Source organism: Gopherus flavomarginatus, chromosome 1, assembly GCF_025201925.1.
Source record: "Gopherus flavomarginatus isolate rGopFla2 chromosome 1, rGopFla2.mat.asm, whole genome shotgun sequence".
NCBI classification, from domain to species: domain Eukaryota; kingdom Metazoa; phylum Chordata; order Testudines; family Testudinidae; genus Gopherus; species Gopherus flavomarginatus.
In genome coordinates this window covers 92745723-92766157 of record NC_066617.1, presented here as the reverse complement: position 1 = coordinate 92766157, position 20435 = coordinate 92745723, and the positions used below count along the sequence as shown (strand labels likewise).

General features: G+C 46.0%; 1 protein-coding gene across 8 annotated transcripts in view; it reads left to right on the top strand.

Moving 5' to 3' along the window:
* The window catches only part of AGBL3 (AGBL carboxypeptidase 3), a 75454-nt gene that overhangs the window by 43651 nt on the left and 11368 nt on the right, over positions 1-20435 (top strand). For all 8 annotated transcript variants that reach the window (XM_050933671.1, XM_050933672.1, XM_050933676.1 and 5 more), the window contains 4 exons: positions 315-383; positions 6115-6168; positions 7630-7684; positions 8227-8298. In XM_050933671.1, the coding sequence (XP_050789628.1) occupies positions 315-383; positions 6115-6168; positions 7630-7684; positions 8227-8298 (250 nt within the window). The remainder of the gene's footprint in view (positions 1-314; positions 384-6114; positions 6169-7629; positions 7685-8226; positions 8299-20435) is intronic.

Here is a 20435-nt window from a genome sequence, read left to right as displayed (position 1 = left end):
ATTAATGTTATGGAATTACAAAAGAGTGGCAACAGTGCCACCAAGACCACCCCCCACCCTTAATCCCAGCAATTACAAGACAAGTATGCAGAGATGAGGAGGAGTGAGGCCTGCTATCAGTTCGAGGTATATTTGTGTCCAGGATTCATAACTGTTTTGTGACTAGAACGGTAAGAGGAAAGCACTGATCTTCAGGTGTTTGCTCAGATCTCATGCTTTTAACATTGGAACCCTAGTATTCTGTAGCACCCTTTTCCTGAGCTGCAATATTTTACCTTATGTGTTAAGATGTTTATTTATTGTTTTCCATTTAGAGAAAAGCCAAAATGTCAGAAGAGAATTTTCACAGCATCACTAAGAACAAAGGAACTGGAAGCAAAAATGTGAGGGCTTTTCAGTACTCTTAAACTATGGAGGTACCTTTTTTATCTGACCAGAGAATAACATATGGGTTGCTTAACTCAGAAGGAGTGAGTTTGGACACACTGTTGTGATAAAACAACAATAATTAATCTGAAAAAGATCACTTCTTTTTACTGTAAAATGTATTTATCTTAGGTCACAGGTTTCCAGTGAAAGGAAGGTACCAACATCCAAGAATCTGAGAGAGGCCAAAGATGCTAAAATTCAGTCTCCACTAGCATGTTATTTGAGAGCCTCGCTTTTCTGTAGGGATATGCATAGGAGTAGGGGATTTGACCAGATCCCCTCTGACCTCAGAAGCCACCTAGTACTCTCCCTCTACTTCTGTAAAAACTTTCTCTCCTTGATTTCCTTCCTGTGGGGGTTTCTGTCAGTCCTTTAAAATGTTACACTCTTCTCGCATTTCTCCATCAATCCTATCAAACATTTTGGGGCCTGTAAAGAGGAGGGAAAGAAGAGGGTTATTGGGGTTCTAGAGAAAAAGGCATGGATGGTTCTAAATAATCTTGGAAACCATTTCAGCCCAGAGTTCTGAATATCAAAATATTTGCACTGTTCATGATATATGATGCCGATTCACATACCTTCCTACCTTTCAAAGGAGGTAACATGTTACTTAGCATTTATTAACTGACCAAGCTAGCATCTCTTGTGTTTCATTGTGTCAAAAGCACACTGTCAGCATTGTTAGATATAAAATCTGATTCCCTTATAACAAGGAGCATGTTTAAATTAATACTTTAGTACACTATAGACAAATACACATGCCCAATCATGTTCCCCTTAAAGTCCATGGGAATTTTACCATTAGGTCGAAATGGAATAGAACTGGACTTCTGGCATATCAGTGACAAGACCACTGCTGAGTGCTCATAAAATAAACCAGGGATCAGCAACCTATCGCATGTGTGCCATAGGCATCACGTGAGCTGATTTTCAGTGGCACTCACACTGCCCGGGTCCCAGCCGCTGGCCTTGGGGCTCTGCTGCCGGCCTAGGGTTCTGTCTGCCAGCCCCCAGCCAGTCGGGATCCTGGCCGCCGGCCCTGGGTCCCAGCCACCGGTCCAGGGGGCTCCACTACCATCCTGGGGTACCAGCCCCCTGCCAGCCAGGGTCCTAGTCGTCAGCCCCGCACAGCCCGCTGCCGGCCTGGGTTCTTGTCTGCTGGCCCCGCTCAGCCTGCTACTGGTCCTGGACACTGGTCCGGAGGGCTCCGCTGCCAGCCTGGGGTCCTGCCGCAGGCCCAGGGCTTTGTCCTGTCCTCGACCTGGCGCTCTGCAACTGCTCCCAGCTGTGGCCCACTGGCCCCAGCCTGAGACAGTGAGGGGTGCAGACAGGGGCAAGAGGGGGTGCAGCTCAGCACCCCCACCTTGAAAATTGTTTCAGAGCCACTGGGATATTTTAAGTCCTGATTTACTGCTTATATCACCACATGGATCAGCGCACTGCGTTTGATGTTGTGCGTGCCATCTATCGCAATTTCTTTTTCTACTGTGAGTTGAGGGGTACATTTGACAGAATGTCAGTGCCCAAGAAAGCAAAGTTAGATGTCCATTCATTTCAGCCTTCTTGGACAGACACATTTGGATTTATTCAAAAGAAGGACCATGCTGTTTGTGCTTTCTGTTGTGAAAGTGTTGTTTGTCGCACATCAAGTGTTCGACAGCATTTTGAAACGAAGCACAAGAAAACCTTTCTTGACGAAGCAGACATGACTGAATCGATCAAAAAGGCAGGAGCAGGATATGAGAAGCAAAGCAGTGTTTTTAAATGTTTCAGTGTAAGTAAAAATCAAGCTACGGAAGGAAGTTACAAGATTGCACAGTGCATTGCAAAAAACAGAAAGCTGTTTACAGATGGGGAAATATATAAAAGAAGTTTTTCTTCGAGTGCTTGCTCATATCGATTCCAATTAGGTGTGCAGGCCTAGTTGGAATGGATGTGAGCAACACATCTCGAAGAACAACAGTTACAAAGGTGAGTAACCATCTTTTTTTTCAGCAGTTCAGAGGTTTTGTTCAATGATTTGCCAAATAAAGATATGATTGTATTTAGAATAAAAGCACTGCCTGTCTCCGCCAGAACAGTTGAGAGACACCTAAGCAAAATGGCAGAAAACATTGATGAAAAGCAGATGACTGCATTAAAAGACACAGCAGTGTTTAGCGTTGCAGTTGATGACATCGTGGATATAAACAACATTCCATGTTTGGCAGTTGTTGCAAGATATTGTGCTTCCAATGAAATCTCAAATTTTGTTGCCTAAAACCCCTGCATGGCACAAGAAAGGGGAAAGATATAGCGGAAAGTTTTGTAAGCCATTTTGAAGAATGAGGAGTTGACATCAGAAAAATATTGTGTGTGACAACAGATGGTGCTCCTATCCTGGTCGGAAAACAGAAGGGATTTGTAAAGTTACTTGAAGATCAAATTGGCTGCCCAACAGTCAAATTTCACTGTATCATCCATCAAGAAAACCTGTGTGCTATGATTTCTAATTTAGAGCTTAATAATGTGATGAATACAGTGGTGCGAATTGTGAATTTCCTTGTTGCTCAATCTGCTTTGACACACAGACAGTTTCAAGCACTGCTAGAGAGATGGACAGTGCTTATAATGACATTCCACTTCACAGCAGCATTCGGTGGCTAAGTCATGGCAAGGTTTTGGTGCGCTTTGTAAACTGTTTTGATACAATCAAGGCCTTTTTGTCAGAAAAAGGACAAAACTGCTCCGAACTGGATGATGACAAATGGCTGTGTAAGCTCATGTTTCTAACTGACATCACAGCTCACCTAAACGAACTCAAACTCTGTCTCCAGGGTGCAGGGCAAACGGGTCTGTATCTTTATGAAGCCTGGAAGGCATTTGTTGTAAAAGTAGCAGGTTTTTTTTCCTCAGGATATTCAAACTTCGACTTTCTGCTACTTTCAACACATAAAAGAACTATCGACATGTTGCACTGTCAGTGTCAATGAGATTGGAATGTACATGCAAGAAGTGAAATCAGAATTTTCTGACAGATTTCAGCATTTCCAGAAATTTGGCCCAATGCTTTATTTTCTAATTAAACCTGAAAACTTCAACGAAAGCGATTTGGATTTGTCTGAATTTCAGTGGATGGGTGTTGAAGATTTCGAAATGCAGCTCATTCAGTTAAAAGGCTCAAAATTGTGGATATCAAAGTTTGGAGATCTGCAGAGTGCACTTGAAGCTACTGAGAGAGATCATGGGGCCCTCTATTCTGACCTGCTGGACATCCCTGCCAGTGAAATTTAACTGTTTGAAGAAAATTGTATTTGCAATGCTTTCAGCATTTGGATCCACATCCCTATGTGAACAGGTATTTCCACACATGAGATCTGTCTTCTGTCCCTTTCGGAGCCGGTTAACAACTGATCACTCAGAAGCCTGCATGCAGCTTAAAGTATCCAAATACGTGCCAAGCATTGGAAAAATCAGCAAGGAAAAGCAAGGGCAAGGATCACACTAAACTGATAAGATGTGCATTTTAATTTAATTTTAAATGAAGCTTCTTAACATTTTAAAAACCTTATTTACTTTAGTTATATAAGATTGCAATCTTGTAATAGTTTAGTTATAAAATATAGCAGGGCTTGGCAACCTTTCAGAAGTGGTGTGCCGAGTCTTCATGTATTCCTCTAATTTAAGGTTTCGCGTGCCAGTAATACATTTTAACATTTTTAGAAGGTCTCTTTCTCTCAGTCTATAATATATAACTAAACTACTGTTGTATGTAAAGTAAATAAGATTTTTAAAATGTTTAAGAAGCTTCATTTAAAATTAAATTAAAATGCATAATCCCCAGGGCAGTGTGAGTGCCACTGAAAATCAGCTCGTGTGCCGCCTTCGGCACGCGTGCCATAGGTTGCCTATCCCTGTAATATAGACTTAGAGAGACCTTCTAACAACATTCAAATGTATTACTGGCATGCGAAACATTAAATTAGAGTGAATAAATGAAGACTTGGCACACCACTTCTGAAAGGTTGCTGACCCCTGAAATAAACCTCTTTATGTGCAGGTAGTAAATTGAAATTTACAAGAATCCTGCTCTTTCAGGTACACTGCCTGCTAACGGGAAAGAAACAATGCTGTCACTCATGTCTAGAACACACAAACACACCACAATCAGACACATAGTTGGTAGGCAGGTCAAAAGGCAGTTCCCGTAAATTGTTGCATAACCCAAATGCTGTTGGCCAAGAACAGCTATGTAGCAATCAAGTGAGTGGTCTGTTAACCTAGCCAAGTTTAAAGGAATTCACAGGACGACTCAGGTCTTCGTTGTAAATATAGTGGCCTGAGGACGGGTGGGTGTTTTTATTATTATTTATTTAGTAATTAGAAATGTATAACTGATGATTCTGTTTCAACTTATCCTATCTCGCAAGTCCCATGTGTAAAGTTACACATGTGCATTAGTGTTTGCAGGACTGGAGCATTAGATTGGAAGCCCTAAAGCTTCAGGGGAAGTATTGTGTCTTTCTGGGGGAGGGGGGGTAGCACCTAGTATATTGTGGGCTCTTTCAGAATACAAAAAATAGTAATTAATAATGCACTGTATATCTAGAACCTAATACACAGTTGGTACTGATCAACTGTTGTCTCAGACTTCCCATTTCTAACCATAGTGCAGCTTCCATCCTGCCTGTTGATTTAAAGGATGCATGGTATATCTTCCTGTTTTCTCCCAGATACATCTTACTCAGAAAGTAAAACTGATGGAGTTGCACTGTGTGTGCAGAGAGCATGAGAATGAAGTTCTAAAGCAGGAAAGAGAGTCTTGGATCTTTTGTTATTAGAATAAGCCTTGTTGTGAAACAAAATCAGAGTGATCTCACACTGTTCTGTTGGTGGTCAGTGGGGATCTGCGGCGGCACAGGGGATCATCAGCATAGAATCTCTTACAAGTTCAGGGCCTACATCTGATACTGAAGTTCAAAATGGTATCTCATATTTATGTTTTTCTCCCCAACCCACTTTGGCCCCCTCTTGATACAATTAGGAGCCCCCCAACTCTAGCCCCTTAGAACCAGATTTTTTAAAATCTGGTTCCACAATTGAGGTCAGATTTTCAAAAGAATTCAGTATGTTGGGTGCTGAATTCTTTAGTCTGTAGGAGCTGAGCTCTTTTGAAAATGAGACTCTTATTGTGGGTCCTGATCACTGAAAATCTAGCCCTAAAACCAAGATTTTCAAAAAATTAGAGCTTTAAGTCATGCTCTTAAATCTCTGTGTAAACACCTACATGAAGTGGCCAGTTTTTCAAAAGTGCTGAGTGCCAGCAGCATCCATACAGGTCAATGGGCACCTTTGAGTGTTCAGCACTTTTAAAATTCAGGCCAGTTATTTAGATGCCTAATTTTAGGTTCCTATTTAAAAACTGTTCAGAGTTGGTTTAGAGAAACTGTGTTTTAGATTGTCTTTAGAAACTGTTTTCAAAAATGATGCTTTTTCTTGTGCAGGTAAATAAAAGCCTGTTTGCTATTTTCCCTTTATTGACTCCCATTGTGTACGATAAGTAAAATTGTAAAAGATGTTTGGAATTATTTAATTGCTTTAGTCTACGAAGAACTCTCTGAACAATAGCAGCATGAAGTAGGTTATTGATTTGTAATGTCGATAGTGTCATTCTGTCATATGATTTATATGTTTCTCTTTTCAAAGGTTTCAGTCTATCTCCCCTTTAGTTCCAGAAGCAATGATGTCACCAAAGTCCAGGTACTTGTATTTGAGCAGAAAGAATCTTGTGATCTAGGAGGTTATAGTTCCTATTATAAATCATGCTGTCCAGAAGGATCAATCTGCATCCGTCCCTAATATGATGGTTAGCTTTTGTTTGTTTCTTTATTTTTTAACCCTCAGTACTCCTCATACATGGGATTTTAAAACAGTGGGCCCAGCTGAGAAGTGAAGGTGCAAAAAGGGCATTAATTAAGGCCACAAGTCTAAATTAGTCCTTCTCAAGAGTGTCAGTCCAAACTAGGATTTAGTGATAGAGAGCATGTAAAGTATTTGTAAATTTCAGGCATAGTAGACTGGTGAGCCAAAACAATGTTACAATTATTACACAACCCAGCTTGAAGAGGCCAGTAGGAAAGATTCTGGTTGACACAGTAGACAGCACTTGTCAGGCAGGCTGCTAAATCCTGAGGAATCAAGGAATTACAAAAAAAAAAAAAAAAAAAGAAAGAAACCTCACTGCCACTCAGGCCACCACCTAAAGGAAGCCTTGTCAAGGGCCCTCAGATGGCCCAGGAACACTAAATATTCTATTCAAAAAGTACAGTGATACGCAGCCTGCTTTAGTAAGCACTGCCGCTTATTAAAAGCTACACTAGTTCTACAAATAAAGTGATGTGCACAAAGGGCGAGATTCTCCACTAGCATAAACCAGCATAACTCCATTGACTTCAGTAGAGCAATGGTATTTTACGCCAGCTGAGTGTTTGGCCCAAAATCTTTTTAAAAGACTCTCAATCGGGATAGTGAGTTTCATCTTAAAGAATCTTGCTGTGATCCTTCTCACTGTTATGCAGTGCCAGAGATATAGTTGAGCAGAACATAAATAAAAGATGATAAATCCATGTCTCTATTACCATTGATTCATTTGCTTTATTAGTTCATGAACCTGGTAAAGAGACCCAGTCATCCCCAAAATCATATTTGTAAAATTGTTTCATGTATTAGCTTTGCCACTAAAAATTATTAAGAAACATAAAACTGAATCTCTTTGCACATGAAATTAATATTCCATGAGTCTTCCTGCTTGATTTTTTTCTCAGTTTGCACTACCATCCCCAAATTACGAATTCCAGGAACAAGGTCTATCATGTCACCCAGTGTTTTCCATCAGTCTGAATGTCCCCAGTTCCTCTACATCCTGCTTCACTCCCATGGTCAGTCTGTTCTGCCAATCCCAACAACAATCCAGCCAGATAGTTCAGCCTTCCTGAAACCACTCAGCCTCAACCAATTACCTCTCTCCCACTTGAACAAACCACTCAATTTCTACCCAAGTTTTCACCTTCTGGGGAAATCATTGAACCAATTTACACTCCCTCAAAAAACCATTGAGCAGCAGCACAATGCCATTTTCTCTTTCCGTCTCTCACACAGTTTCATTTAGAGTAGACTAATAATAATAATAACATAAATATATGTCTCTGTCCTCTCTTACAGACTAGCAGCATGGCATTACATAAAATACTTAAGGAAATTGATCCCATGGTGAAAGGTAAGCCTCACTTTTTGGGGAAGGGAAGAGGGGTATGAAGCCCCAGTAATCCAAATATTGTCTTTTAGCACAGATAATTGATGGGATTTGTAGGGCATAGCATTAGACTGCTGCTTCATGGGCCTACAACTGAGCGGAAAGACATCACACGCCCCACTAGCTTATTGTAGAGTTGGGAACCTATAAGTTAGGCTATGAGGAAAGTAAAAGAATACAGTTACAAGTATGAGCCTTCCCTGCTCCCACCTCGCCCCACCCTGCTGTTAATTTTGGTTTTACTTGGACTTTATTTATTTATTTATTTATTTGTGCCTTTAATAATTATTTATTCCAGAAAGATTCTCCACAGACACACAATCAGTATTTTTGCCTTTACAAAATGTCATAATATTTCATTTGCAAAATGTTGCAAAGCTCAAAATACATCTTTGCTCACGGCTGACCTCTGGCCCATTTCTGACCTGGTTAAGCAACCATGTTGAAATGTTACAGCTAGAAAACCTGAAGCTTGCATTCCCTTAAATCTTTAAAAATTTTTCCAGAAGCTGTACCAGCTGTGCAAGCAAATTACACAGAACAGTATCTCAGTCCTTATTTTCCTGAACAGGGATTGGGTGAGTAACAGTGTGTGTGTGTGTATCTATATTGTGTATCAATTAAGTATAGATATGTGATAACATATTTTTTCTGTCTATAGCTATACTGAGGATACTGGAAGTTGCCTTTCTGACATAAGTGGCCTCATCATTCATAGGGAGTCTATCAAGTTTGGCATTCTGTAATAATAACAATAACATTATTATTATTAATAATAATAATAATAAATAAGTAAGGAGAATGTGTGCATTTGAGCACTTAAAATGCAGGAAGCCCTATGGAGTTGGTTCATGGTCAGGATTTATTGGTAACTCAGGGATATATTTTAGACAGTAGCCTTCTCTTTTTTATACGTAAAGATCTTGTATGTTGTGAAGGCTATTTGTTTAAAAAAACAAACCCATGATATAATACTGAAGGATAATAATGTTATACTGTAACAATTTGTTTTAATGATGATTTCATGCTTTCCATTCATGCTGCTTAAAAACAGGTCTCTGGATCTCCCTCAGTTTTTCCTGACATGAATTCAGAGCTGCTGTACCTTCCATTAGCAAGGAAGCTATCTACTTGATGGTTTTTCTCTTGTCGAATTTGATGGGAAGCAGAAAAAAATATATTTAAAAATAAGTAGAAAAATAATTTAAACTTTTCCTTACATTTTGCCTCCTTCTCCCTCTTTGGGTTAGTGGATCAAAGATGACAGCTAAGACTTTCAAAAATTCCACAAAAAGTTTTTTTGCTGGTCTCCAGCTTGCCAACTTTTTAAATTAAATAATAGCAATTGAAGAGTTTTTCTTGTTGGAATATATTGTATTTCACTATTAACCCCCCCACACACAAACACACACTATTTATTTAGAGTAAAAGTAGCTTTAGAGTGGTGTGTATAAATGTAACCCTTCTGCCCCTCTGAGTTGGCAGCAACAAGGACTGGGATCAGTATCCAGGGGTTCCGTTTCAATGAGACAATGCATAACCGGCTCGAGCCCCCACCCAGTGACCTGGGACACTTACATACCACCCCCCCCACCGGGCACCTCTAGGAGGCAATACTTCCCCACTCTCAAGCACGGAGTCTGAGTGTAGCAAAATCCTTTTAATAAAGGAGGGAAACAATGTGGCATCACATTGGAGAAACACCACAAACAGGATTATAACACAAACCATAAGCAAAAAAACCCACCTCCAAGTACATCTGGCAATGTCCTTTCCCCCTTAGGGTCTTAAGTCCAATCACCCCAAAGTCCAACAACTCGAAAGTCTCTGGTCAGTGCCACTTCAGAGTTCAAAAGTTTATCTGCAGAGTTTTACCCCCCCCCAGCCTGGGTGGAAATGGTGGGAGGGGAAGCCCACACAGGGTGTTAAGGGGCACCTTGCATGGCCCAGGGCCAACTGCCCCGCCTCTCCGTGGAGTTCTTCTTCGAGTGATTGCTCATATCCATTCCAGTTAGGTGTGCACGCGCTGCGTGCACGTTCATCGGAAGACTTTTTACCCTAGCAACACTCGGTGGGTCAGCTGGGCGCCCCCTGGAGTGGCGCCGCTATGGCACCAGATATATATCCCAGCCGACCCAACCACCTCTCAGTTCCTTCTTACTGCCTGTGTCTGTCGTTGGAACAGTGGAGCGCGGCTCAGCTGACCTCCACTTCCCTAGCTACTTGTAGTTTCTCGTTCGTTATTGTGTATATCGTTATAATCCTTTTATATATATAGTTATACTTACGTTACTTCTTTAATAGCATAGTTAGTTTAGTAATAGTTAGAGGGTTCAGGGATTAGCCCCTTCCCTGCACCCAGTGCCAGGGACCTTGGCCAGCTCACCGGGTTTCAAACCGTGCTCAGCCGGCCACAAGCCGATGCCGACAGGAGATCCTCACGAGTCCTGTTTGAAGTACCTCGGGGAATCACACTTGACAGCCAAGTGCCCCATTTGCAAGGCTTTCAAGCCACGAACAAAAAAGGACTGGGACATCAGACTTAAACAGCTCCTCATGGAGGCGGCTCTCGCCTCTCCACCCTCGGCACCGAGCGCTGGTCAGTCGGTGAGCAGAAGCGCCTCCTCGGCACCGGACTGCACCGGTACGGCCAAAGCCTCTCGGCACTGGATGTCGCCGGCTCCGAAGTCGGCTCCATGCTGCTCCCTCTCTCCAAAGTTGAGGAAGGTCAAGACTCCTGCTGCTTCGGTGGCGGCCGCACCGCAGCCAGAGAGTGCGCCTAAGTTGGATCGCCTGGTGCCGACACCCGCCCCAGCACCGACTAAGTCGGCACCGTCGATTCCGGTCCCACAAGGGCTGTCGAGTCCAGCACCTGTTAGCTCCCCGGCGCGTGCCGCGGTAGAGCTCACCATACCGTCCACGCCGGAGACGTTCTCAGCGGCGAAGGACCTGATCGCCTTGACAGACTCGGCACTGCCTCTACCCCCAGCACCGCCGGTGCAGGTAATACAATCCACAGGCAAACCGACCTTGATTAGACCACCCTCTGTCGGCACAGTGGACCGGCACCACTCACAATCGCAGTCCTGCAGACGCTCCAGGTCCAGACGGCGCTCCCACTCCCAACGCCGCTTGCAGTCCCGGCACCGTTCCGCTCCACGGTACCGGTCAGACTCGCTGCACCGGTCGGTATCCCGTTCACCGGCTCACTGCTCACGGCACCGCTCCAGATCTTGGCACTGCTCCAGGCACCGTGCCTCCCGAAGCCATTCACGATGCTGGGGTTTGAGATCTCGGTCAACCTCCCAGCACCGATCTGGTCGCAGGTCCCGATCTCGCTCCTGTACCGAGATGCTTCCCGGCACCAGTCCCCGATAGGTAGTGGAGCAAGGTCCATTGGAACATCTACCCAAGGCTTCTCCGCTCCTCCATGGCCATCCAGACACACTTCGGTGTTGTCCCATGTGGACAGCTACTATGCCCAAGCCCGCGATTCGGATGTGCCCGCCGGAGTTTTCCAAGAAGCCCAGTCTCAGGACCCAGGACCTCACCAGTGGTCCTTTTGGGCACCTTGGGCGTACCACCAGGCCCAAGGTGCTCCGTTAGTTCCGGTCCACTCTGCTTCATCAGAGCACCGAGCACCAGAGGCCACAGTTAGCCGTCCTCTTCCACCTGGGACGGAAGAAGCACTAGTTCACCCACCAGTTTCCCCAGTACCGCTGGAGCAGGAACCGGCGCAAGAGCAAGAGGCCATACAGGACCCGCTCGTCCACAGCATTTCCTCTTCTTCCTCTCCAGATGAGGCAGTGGCAGGAACTTCCTCCTCGGGACCGCCTCTAATAGACCTAAGAACCCATCAGGACCTCCTCAGGAGGATAGCGCTCAACATGAACCTCCAGGTGGAGGAGGTCCCGGAGGTCGAGAACCCTGTAGTGAGCATCCTGTTGGCGGATACCGCCACTAGAGTGGCTTTACCCTTCATCAGGGCCATCCAAGCCAATGCCGACACCTTATGGCAGTCCCCAGCCTCCATCCCCCATACAGCAAAGGGGGTCGAGTGTAAATACATGGTACCCTCTCGGGGGTACGAGTATCTGTATGTCCACCCTCCTCCCTGCTCGCTAGTTGTCCAATCAGTCAACGAGAGGGAGCGCCATGGTCAACAGGCGCCAGCCCCAAAGTCAAAGGAGGCTAGGCGAATGGACCTACTCGGCCGCAAGGTGTATTCGGCAGGCGCCCTACAGCTCCGGGTGGCAAATCAGCAGTCTCTACTGAGCCGATATAACTATAACACCTGGACGGAGGTGGGTAGATTCACAGAACTACTCCCCCCGGACTCCCGCCAGGAATTTGCTGCTTTCTTGGAGGAAGGGAGAAAGGTAGCCAGGACCTCCCTCCAAGCTTCACTAGATGCGGCTGACTCGGCAGCCAGAACTCTGGCCTCCGGTATCACCATGAGATGCATCTCATGGCTACAGGTTTCCAACCTCCCGCCGGAGCTATGATATACCATCCAAGACTTACCCTTTGATGGTAAGGGTCTGTTCTCGGAGAAGACTGACCCCAGGCTACAAAGCTTGAAAGACAATAGAGTCATCATGCGTTCTTTGGGCATGCATACACCTGTGACCCAACGCAGACCTTTCCGTCCCGACTCACCATCCGTACTTTGTGCCCAGACACAGGCAAGACTTTGGCAGACGGCGCGGGCGGGGTGGGTGTAGACTCCAGTCAGGACCCCAAGGGGGCCAAAACCATGGTCCCTCGAAACCACCAGCGGGACCAAAGTCCGCCTTTTGAAGGTATGCCCTAGGACGGAGTACCAGTTTCAGACCAGGATCCTTTTCCTCCCTTCTCCAACCGCCTCTCCTACTTCCTCCCGTGTGGTCCCAATTGACCTCAGATCTCTGGGTCCTACGCATGATGAAACAAGGATACCAACCTCCAGTTTGTTTCAACCCCGCCTTCCCACCTTCCAACCCAGTCCCTCTTCAGGGACCCCTCTCACGAGCAATTCCTCCTACAAGAGGTGCAGACGCTCCTCACCATAGGAGCGATAGAGGACGTACCAAAAGACGAAAAGGGCAAAGGGTTTTACTCTCGTTACTTTCTGATCCCCAAGTCGAAAGGAGGCCTCAGGCCTATCCTAGACCTGCGAGGCCTCAACAAGTTCATGATAAACTTGAAGTTCCGCATGGTCTCCCTGGGGACCATTATCCCATCCTTGGATCCTGGAGACTGGTATGCTGCCCTCGATATGAAGGACACATATTTTCATATCACCATTTTTCCTCTGCACAGGAGGTATCTTCGCTTTGTAGCCAACCGCCAGCATTTTCAGTTTACAGTCCTTCCCTTTGGCCTCTGCATGGCCCTGAGCGTGTTTACAAAGTGTATGGCCGTAGTTGCCACACACCTCCGCCGACATCGGATACACGTATTCCCGTATCTGGACGACTGGCTCATCAGAGGGACCTCCGAGACACAAGTCACACAACATGTAGGCATTGTCACGGACCTATTCACACGCATAGGCCTGATGCTCAATATGGAGAAATCCACACAAAGGCTAGACTTCATAGGAGCTAGCCTGGACTCCAGTCTAGCCAAGGCCTACTTACCTCAGCCACGGTTCCAAGCAATGAAACAATCATCTGAGGTCTACAGAACTTCCCGACGACCTCGGCTCGCACCTGTCTTGGTCTCCTAGGTCACATGGCTGCCTGCACATATGTGACCAAATATGCCAGGCTCTGCCTTCGACCTCTCCAAATGTGGCTCAATTCGATATACCATCCAGGCAGGGACCCAATAGACATAATAGTCACCATTCCCCCAAGCACCTTACGCTCCCTCAACTGGTGGGTAACCCCCTCCCTGGTATGTGCAGGGCTACCGTTCCATCCGCCCCAACCCTCACTGTCCCTGACAACAGACGCATCATCTCTCGGATGGGGGGCTCACCTCGAACACCTTCGTACTCAGGGCCTCTGGTCATCGCAGGAACTGGCGCTTCACATAAATGTCCGAGAGCTGAGAGCGGTCCGCCTGCCGTGCCAGACATTCCAGCAGCATCTACACGGCCATTGTGTCTCAGTGTTTACAGACAACACAACGGCCATGTATTATATAAACAAACAGGGAGGGACTCGATCTTCCCCCCTCTGTCAGGAGACCATCCGACTCTGGGACTTCTGCATAGCCCACTTGATAGACCTGGTAGCATCCTTTCTCCCAGGGGTTCGGAACACTCTGGCGGATCAACTGAACAGATTCTTCCTGTGTCACGAATAGTCAATAAGGCCAGATGTTATTCATTCGGTCTTCCAGAAGTGGGGCTTTCCCCACATAGACCTATTTGCTTCTCGCGCAAACAGGAAATGCCAAACGTTCTGCTCCTTCCAGAGTCTTTCACCAGGATCGATCTCGGATGTATTCCTAATGTCGTGGAAGCACCGACTGCTCTATGCCTTCCCACCGTTCCCGCTGGTTCACAAGGTCCTGATAAAACTCCGCAGGGACAGAGCGCACTTAATCATGATCGCGCCAGCGTGGCCCAGACAGCACTGGTACACCACACTGCTCAACCTGTCCATAGCCAGCCCAATTACCCTGCCACTCCACCCAAACCTCATAACGCAGGACAACAGCAGTCTCTGCCACCCAGACCTGCAGGCCCTTCATCTCACAGCGTGGCTACTGCATGGCTAAACAAGTCGGAGTTACACTGCTCCGCTCCGGTACAACATATACTCCTGGGTAGCAGAAAGCCTTCCACTCAGTCAACATATCTGGCCAAGTAGAAACGTTTCTCCTGCTGGTGTGAAACACAGAATGCTACTCCCCCTGAGGTCTCGATCCCCACTATCTTGGACTACCTCTGGTCGCTTAAGCAGCAGGGCCTGGCGGTATCTTCTTTGAGGGTACACATGGCGGCCATCTCCATATTCCATCCAGGAGAGAGTGGCCACTCCGTGTTTTCTCACCCTATAGTTACTAGATTTCTTAAGGGCCTGGAGCGCCTCTACCCCCAAGTACGCCACCCTGCCCCTACCTGGGACCTCAACCTAGTCCTCAGCAGGCTTATGCTTCCACCATTCGAGCCATTGGCAACTTGCTCGCTACTATACCTGTCCTGGAAGACAGTTTTCCTAGTAGCCATTTGTCATAACATTTCTTCCCAGATCTGGACCTTAGCGTCCAAAATATGGGTGTTAGCATGAAAACCTCCAAGCTTAGTTACCAGCTTGGACCTGGTACTGCTGCCACCAGCTAAGAATTATACAGTGCCTAGCTCACTGTGGTCTCCCCAAAACCTTCCCTGGGGGACCCCCAGACTCAGATGCCTTGAGTCTTACAACAAAGGGAAATAACCCCCTCCCCTGTTTCCTTGTTACTTCCTCCCAGGCTCCCCTCACTGGACGACCCTAGGAGATTCCCTGCCCCAGTCCTGGAAACACATGTACTGAGAGATCTAATCTCTCCCCCTCACCCAGAGGGTATGCAAAGTCAGGCTTAGTAAATCTAACACAAAGAGATTTTCCCCCTGACTTCTTCCTCCCACCAATTCCCTGGTGAGCTGCAGACTCAATTCCCTGGAGTCCCCACTAAAGAAAAACTCCAACAGGTCTTAAAAAAGAAAGCTTTATATAAAAAGAGTGGAAAAGGACATAATATATAGTCTCTGTATCAAGGTGACAATATACAGGATCAATTGCTTAAAGGGAAAAAATGAATAAACAGCCTTATCCAAAAAGAATACAATTCAAAACACTCCAGCAACTACACACATGTAAATACAAAAGAAAACAATATAAACCTATTGTCTTACTATCCTTGTACTTACAACTTGGAAACAGAAGATTAGAAAGACAGGAGATAGAAAAATCACTCTCAAAGCCAAGAGGGCACAGACACAAGACAAAGAACAAAGAACTCACACCCAAACTTCCCTCCACCCAGATTTGAAAAAGTCTTGTTTCCTGATTGGTCCTCTGGTCAGGTGTTTCAGGTTCCCTGTGTTAACCCTTTATAGGTAAAAGAACAGTAACCCTTAGCTATCTGTTTATGACACACCCCCCCCAAATTGCAGACAGTGGGGAACCTCACTGGCAGCGATTTCCTCCTAGAACTTTAAAATAAACAAAGTAATACAACACATGCACCTTTACATATACCACTAAGTATATAACTAACAGACTTTTACACTTTAAGAACACTTTTTAACTACTGGATTTTGGGAAACTCTCACGGGAGAGAGCATCAGCTACTTTGTTAGAAGCTCCTGAAATGTGCTGAATTTCAAAATCAAAATCTTGGTACACTCTGGGCTTTAGTGAGGAATTGGGAAATGCTATGAGGTAGTTCACAGTTCCCAGGCGCTCTTGGACCGTGAATGGCCCTTCCCATGATGCTTCCATCTTATGGGCCTGTTGCGCCTTCAAGACCATAACCTGGTCTCTTACCTTGAAGGAACGTTCTCTGGTATGTTTGTCATACCAGGCCTTTTGCTCTTCCTGAGCATCCTTTAGGTTTTCTTTAGCAAGGGCTAAAGAGTGTCGGAGGGTGCTTTGTAGGTTGCTTACAAAGTCCAGAATGTTAGTTCCTGGAGAAGGCGTAAACCCTTCCCATTGCTGCTTCACCAACTCTAATGGCCCCTTAACCTCATGGCCATACACAAGTTCAAATGGTGAAAACCCTAAACTGGGATGTGGTACAGCGCTGTAGGCAAACAGCAACTGCTACAACACTAGGTCCCAATTATTGGAGTGTTCGTTGACAAAATTACATATCATGGCCCCCAAAGTTCCATTAAACCTTTCCACCAGGCCATTGGTTTGATGGTGGTACGGGGTGGCAACCAAGTGGTTCACCCCATGAGTTTCCCACAGTTTTTGCATAGTCCCTGCCAGGAAATTAGATCCTGAATCTGTAAGGATGTCGGAGGGCCAACCTACCCTGGCAAAAATGTCTGTTAGGGCCTGACACACAGCGTTAGCCCTGGTGTTGCCTAGAGCTACTGCTTCCGGCCATCGGGTAGCAAAGTCCACAAAAGTCAGTACGTACTGCTTTCCTCTGGGCGTCTTTTTTGGGAAAGGACCCAGAATATCCACAGCTACTCGCTGAAATGGGACCTCAATTATGGGGAGTGGCTGGAGAGGGGCCTTGACCTGGTTTTGGGGTTTTCCCACTCTTTGGCATACCTCACAAGACCGGACATACTTGGCAACGTCCTTGCCCATCCCCTCCCAGTGGAAGGACTTCTCCAATCTGTCTTTGGTTCTGTTCACCCCAGCATGGCCACTGGGATGATCATGGGCTAAGCTTAAGAGCTTCCCCGGTACTTAGCTGGAACCACCAACTGTTTTTTCGGCTGCCATTCTTCCCGATGTCCACCAGAAAGAATCTCCTTGTATAAAAGTCCTTGGTCTATAACAAACCGGGATCGGTGAGAAGAGCTGAGAGGCGGTGGGGTGCTCCTTGCCGCCGCCCAAGCTTTCTGAAGGCTGTCATCTGCTTCCAGCTCAGTCTGGAACTGTTCCCTTGAGGCTGGGGTCACCAGTTCTTCCTCAGACTGGGGACTTGGGCTTAGTCCCTCTGGAAGCGATGTAGGTGATGGGGTTGTTTCCGTTGCTGGTGAACCGCTCTCCGCTGGTGCACCTGAGGGTATTTCAGGCTCTGGCTGAACCTTTTGGGCATGGCTGTCCGTTGCTTCTGCCAGTTCTGGCTCGCTGGCGCCCTCTGGCGTTGAGTTTGAAGATGTGGTTGCAATTGCTGGTGCTGGTTGCTGTTCCAGTTCCGGGCCTGGGACTGGAGGTGCTGTGGCTGTTTCAGTGGTTGGCATGGAATCCGAGTCCACTACCTCTGTCTGGGTCTCTGGTAACACAGATGGGGCGTCTGTGGACGGCTCAGGAACAGGAATGGGTCTGGAAGCTTGCCTGGTTTGGCTACGTGTAACCATTCCCACTCTCTTGGCCCGCTTCACCTGGTTGGCCAAGTCTTCCCCCAGTAGCATGGGGATGGAATAATTGTCATAGACTGCAAAAGTCCACATTCCTGACCAGCCTTTGTACTGGACAGGCAGTTCAGCTGTAGGCAAGTCTACAGCTTGTGACATGAAGGGGTAAATTGTCACTTGGGCCTTTGGGTTGATGAATTTGGGGTCTACAAAGGATTGGTGGATAGCTGACACTTGTGCCCCCGTGTCTCTCCACGCAGTAACCTTCTTTCCGCCCACTCTCAAATTTTCCTTCGCTCCAAGGGTATTTGAGAGGCATCTGGGCCTGGGGATCTTTGGTGTGATGGTGGTGTAATGAACTGCACTCGGTTTGGGTTCTTTGGGCAGTTGGCCTTTATATGTCCCAGTTCATTACACTTAAAGCATCTTCCATCTGACTGGTCACTGGGTCGAGGTGGGTTACTGGAGACTGGTGAGGTGGAAGAATAGGGTGTCTGTGGCTTTCCTTGGGTTGTAGGAGGGGTCTTTGGCTGCCCTCAGTTGTAGGGTTTATTGTCGGTGTGCCCTCTGGGGTATTCGTTCCCCTTGACAGTAGCTTTCTTGCTTTCTGCCACTTTCATCCATCTGGCTCCAGTCTCCCCCGCCTCGGTGAGATTTTTGGGTTTTCCATCTTGTATGTACCGTGTTATGTCCTCAGGAACACCATCCAAGAACTGCTCCATTTGTTTGAGGAGGTGCAGTTCGTCCAAGGATTTAACATTGTTTCCTGATATCCAGGCCTCATAATTTTTCCCAACGTAGTAGGTGTGTTTGGGAAATGACACATCTGGTTTCCACTTTTGGGTTCTGAAACGCCGACGGGCATGATCCGGGGTTATCCTCATTCTTAATCTGGCCTTGGTTTGAAACAGTTTATAATCGTTCATTTTCTCCTTAGGCATTTCAGCTGCCACCTCTGCTAAAGGTCCACTGAGCTGTGACCTCAATTCTACCATGTACTGGTCTTCAGAGATGCTGTACCCAAGACAGGCCCTTTCAAAATTTTCTAAGAAGGCCTCAGTGTCATCACCTGCCTTGTAGGTGGGAAATTTCTTGGGATGTGGAACCATAATTGGTGAAGGGTTGTTAGGATTGGCTGGAGCATGCTGCCCAGCCTGCGCTAACTCCAGTTCATGTTTTCTCTGTTTTTCCCTCTCTTCCCTTTCTTGTTTTGTTTTTCCATTTCTCGGCGGTAGGCTGCCTCTTCTTCTGCTTGTTTCATTTTGTGGGCCACCTCTTCTTCTTGTCGTTTTCTGTGGTGGGCTGCATTTTTGGCATCTTCTTGTTTTTGTAGCCTTTCCATCTCTTGTTTGTGAGTTACCTCATCTCTGGCCATTTGTGTTCTTAGTAGTTCTATCTGTTTTTCCATTGCTTCCAGCTGTACTGCTTCTGGTTTTCGTGACATTCTGGTTCCTGTTTTCTTGTGTTGGGGTGCCCTCTGGTGTTTATTGTCTGAACTGCAGGTTCTCTGTTGCCTCCTGGGGTCTGCCTAGCAACAGTGCCTTTTTCCCTTTCTTCCTCTAGCTAATCTTTTAAATATAAAGTAAACCAGAAAACCACTTTATTTGCATGTGTATTGTGCTGGGTACTGGACTCTCAATGGGAGTGCTATGTTTAACAAAAGACCCTTAAATGTTCCTTGCTTAATATGCAAGCCACTGCAAGGAGAGAACAGAAAAAAAAATTCTCTCTGGTTCCTTTTAAAACCAAACCCTCTCTGCTTAAAAGCCCCTAGCAGAGAAAAGGAAAATATAATATTCCTACTGGCTTCTGGATTCTATCTATCCCACAACGCTGCACACAATGTCATTTCTTCCCAGATCTGGACCTTAGCGTCCAAAATATGGGTGTTAGCATGAAAACCTCCAAGCTTAGTTACCAGCTTGGACCTGGTGCCGCTGCCACCAGCTAAGAATTGTACAGTGCCTAGCTCACTGTGGTCTCCCCAAAACCTTCCTGGGGGGACCCCCAGACTCAGATGCCTTGAGTCTTACAACAAAGGGAAATAACCCCCTCCCCTTGTTTCCTTGTTACTTCCTCCCAGGCTCCCCTCACTGGACGACCCTAGGAGATTCCCTGCTTCCAGTCCTGGAAACACAAGTACTGAGAGATCTAATCTATCCCCCTCACCCAGAGGGTATGCAAAGTCAGGCTTAGTAAATCTAACACAAAGAGATTTTCCCCCTGACTTCTTCCTCCCACCAATTCCCTGGTGAGCTGCAGACTCAATTCCCTGGAGTCCCCACTAAAGAAAAACTCCAACAGGTCTTAAAAAAGAAAGCTTTATATAAAAAGAGTGAAAAAGGACATAATATATAGAGTCTCTGTATCAAGGTGACAATGTACAGGATCAATTGCTTAAAGGGAAAAAATGAATAAACAGCCTTATCCAAAAAGAATACAATTCAAAACACTCCAGCAACTACACACATGTAAATACAAAAGAAAACAATATAAACCTATTGTCTTACTATCCTTGTACTTACAACTTGGAAACAGAAGATTAGAAAGGCAGGAGACAGAAAAATCACTCTCAAAGCCGAGAGGGCACAGACACAAGACAAAGAACAAAGAACTCACACCCAAAATTTCCCTCCACCCAGATTTGAAAAAGTCTTGTTTCCTGATTGGTCCTCTGGTCAGGTGTTTCAGGTTCCCTGTGTTAACCCTTTACAGGTAAAAGAACAGTAACCCTTAGCTATCTGTTTATGACACCAT